The sequence below is a fragment of the Fusarium musae genome, chromosome 12, assembly GCF_019915245.1.
Source record: "Fusarium musae strain F31 chromosome 12, whole genome shotgun sequence".
Classification (NCBI taxonomy): domain Eukaryota; kingdom Fungi; phylum Ascomycota; class Sordariomycetes; order Hypocreales; family Nectriaceae; genus Fusarium; species Fusarium musae.
Genome location: NC_058398.1, coordinates 70944 through 74386, shown reverse-complemented (window position 1 = coordinate 74386; position 3443 = coordinate 70944). Strand labels below are relative to the sequence as shown.

The window sequence follows — 3443 nt, the reverse complement described above, 5'->3', positions numbered from 1 at the left end:
AGCTAGAAATGTATGGTGACGCCAACAGGTCTTCGTCTTGAGGCTGAGGACGACTTGGCCGAGGGGTTACGGCAAGGGGATTGTGTTGACGAGATTCTGTGTCCAATCGTCTGCAAGTTGACCTGTGTTAGTGCCTGAATCTCATCAATATCGTGGGACCGACTGACGATATTTCGTAGAGTGTAGTAGATGGTAGCGGTGACGAGTATGTTTGGCTTTGAGAGTAACGAAAGCTTGACCGATAGGTGTAGAGGGCGCAATCGTGTCATCGGTGTTCCGCACCGAATATGTATATCCCACTGTGTATTTGGTCGTTTCGGACTCGGGGAGGCGGGCCGGGCAGGCATACGACGAGGCAACGGAACTTTGATCGATGGGGCGCGAGAGATCGAGGTACAGTGTTAGTTTATGCTTATCCACGTTAGTATAGTCTCAAACTCCAAAGTTATATGCGAAGCGGTGGTATTCAGCAGCCAAGTTAGGCCTGTGATATTCATGAATCCGGACAAGCTCGTCGATTACGGCCTAAGGAATAGTGACTACAGTACTGCTAGTATAATTAATCATATCAGGGTGACAGCTTTAGCAGCTGCCTCCACGACTCTCCTCTGTGACGTAGACACCTTGGGCCGTCAATCGAATAGCAAGGCCTGCCCGCAACCCAGGAATCAGGCCAGAGCCAGGCCCAACCTTATGCGGTTGTGCCATTCCATTCCAACAAAGATATGTGTATTGTTAGTCAAGAGGGTAAGATTCAAGCAATTAAAGTTACTGGTAAGAGAGCAGGCGGCATTAGACTGGGCCGCGTTATGTAAACTCGGAAGAGCAAAGGGTTCATAAATTGGCGGAAATCGAGGAGATGGGCTGATGCAGTCATAAGGATTTCTCAGAAACGAGATGCCACAATTGTGCTTGCATTATTGATCGAATGCGCGTCAGTCGAAGGATTGCGCTTGCTCGTGAGGCAAAACGGAAGTGCTTTAGGCTGGGTTAACTAGACACCTCAAGTGCGAGATTCAGGTAACGCGACAGGCAAGACCACTAGAGTTTTAACCAAGATAAGGGGCTTGATTTGCGACAATCGCCAGATCGAGCATCAGAGGCGGCTTTGGAAGTCATAGCCGAAGGTAGTAGGTCGTCTAGGGCAGATATTTAACTACAGCAATAGGGTCAATGTTTAGCCTGTGAAGAATGCGTTAAAGTGACATCACCGCTCGTTAAACCTTTTCCCTCTCACTTCTATCCTCAATCATCTTTTCATCCTTCACCCCATCCCCTGGGACTTCAACTCGCCGGTTGGCAGACCATGCACAATCACCGCATCGAGCCGTTGCACTGGAGATAACCTCTCTTCTCTACAAGCTTCAACAACTGCCGTCACTACATGCCGCCCGCCACGCCACGCACCAGCGTTTTTCCCTCGTCACCCCAACATCGCGGCACAACTCGAAGAGGCGCCCATCGTCATCCATTGCGCAAATCATCGCCATCGCTCTACGAACCTAGCGCTCCATTGATACGCGCAATACAGCATCCGCTACGCGTCCGTCTATCTTTTGCGAGCTGGAATTCTTCTTCTGGCTCCTGTGATTCATAACGAGCGTGCCATAACGATACGCCATTTACTCAGTTGAAGCTTTCCCGTCCGTCACCAATTTTCCCATTCCCGCACGCGCCCGTCTAACGGCTGCATAAACGGCCTGCAGGTTGGTTCATCGGCCCTTGAAAGCGAGTATGGTGAACCATAGCCTCGCGTCAAGCTGCTCCTAAGAGTTCGCGTGTCTTTCTCATCCAAGCCTCAGTGAGTTTCCTACGTCAACATCCTCCCGCACAAGATTCTTCACAAGCCTCTGCAGCACCTGTTGCTTCACTGTATGCAAACCATTGCTGATTCTTTATAGCAGTCGATGAACCACAAAAACACACAAAAACGCCTACAAGAACTGCAGCCTGTCCGAGAGCCCCGGTTTCACGAACTCGAGCCACCGCCCACCGGCCGTCATTAATATTGCTTTCCCTTCATAACAGTTGATGGACTAAAACAACATACAGAAATGGCTGCAAGAACCACCGCACGTTCGACGAGGGTCTCGGCCGCAACAACCGCCGCCCTGCACAGCGCTCCTTCATCAGCTGCCGAAGAAGCTGGTGTCCCTGAAAAGAGGCAGCTAGGCAACGCGATCGATGGCTGCTGACTGCTGTATCGTCCGCCCTACCCTGCTGGATCTGCCTCTATATACGAGACAGATGGCTATGGAGCTTGCAGCTGTACTAGGTTCATGATCAACAATGAGGGGCGCTCGACCGGCTTTTCTGGGCCAGCGAAGGATTCGGGAATCTTGCACCAACAAATACGAATCAGTCTCAAGCTAGCAAGTGCTACGCTCGAACGCCTTCTCACACGCCTCCCCCAGCGGGAACCCGGGCTCCCATCCAAGGAGGCGGACTCAAACCAGCTTCTCTACAACAGCAGCCAGTGCCGCACCGACTTAAATACTTGTGTGAGTTTCTTGCCGCAACTGCTTGCGCTTCTGGCCTAACACATCTTCCATTCCAGCATCCGCAAGGCTCCCAGCTTTACTCCAAGGAAATGCTCAGAGTCTGTTCAAAGGGTAAGTGATTGTCTAACAGCTGTCTTACCACTGTGCTCTTCCGTCACTGACTTCCTCATCGGACAACAACGAATGACCATCACCTTCGAAGCGATCGTTACCGGCCCAGAAGCCCCGTTGCCGAACAGCGCCACCAGAATGAGCCACCACCTCAAAACAGGCAGGGGGATGGGACTGCCGCCAGGCGCCTTCACCCATCTCAACAAGCAACGACAAGTTTCCGGGCAATTCATGGAAGCTGACGATGCTCCGGCACAAGTCAGCATTGGCGAAAGGGACATCAAAGATCGTCTTCACGAAGCTTTGTACAAAAGAGCGACAAGACTCGACCGCCTCAGAGGGTTGATTGTTGCCTGGGTAGACCACGGGTTCTGCATCATCATTCCCAGAAAACACAATGGCCGCCTTGTCGTTCGTTACCCTGCCCTCTCGGACCCTTTTACAGAAGCACATGCGACAGCTCGATCACTCGCTTCGGGGAAGCCAACATCCAAGATACTGGGCACCGCCGTTTGCTCTACACACTTCACCATCCCTATCAATCACAGAGTCGTCACCTGGACCCAGATGATCTTGAACCTGCTGGTTGCGATGGACGAACTTTGCGATCCCGAGGATGGATCATAACTCCAACCATCAGTTCATCATGGGCGGTTCGCTGGCCTGCTTTCCCCAAGCTCTAACTCAGCGCATAAGATGGCATTGGTCGCAGTTCTTGGTGTCAAACAGAGCCACTTATTCCTAAATGAAATAAGATCTTTTGTTGTAAGCTAAGAGACATTCCTGTGACCTTGTCCCATCCTTTTATACACCATGGAATCGCCTGTTGCC

The 3443-nt window shown here is 51.5% G+C and overlaps 1 protein-coding gene across 1 annotated transcript; it reads left to right on the top strand.

Annotated features, from left to right (window-relative positions):
- Window positions 1-2684: 2684 nt before the first annotated feature.
- J7337_013851 (uncharacterized protein) lies at window positions 2685-3239 on the top strand (the record flags this gene model as incomplete). Its single annotated transcript, XM_044831326.1, has 1 exon — window positions 2685-3239. The coding sequence occupies one exon, from the start codon at window positions 2685-2687 to the stop codon at window positions 3237-3239; it is 555 nt and encodes a 184-aa protein (XP_044673712.1).
- Window positions 3240-3443: the final 204 nt, after the last annotated feature.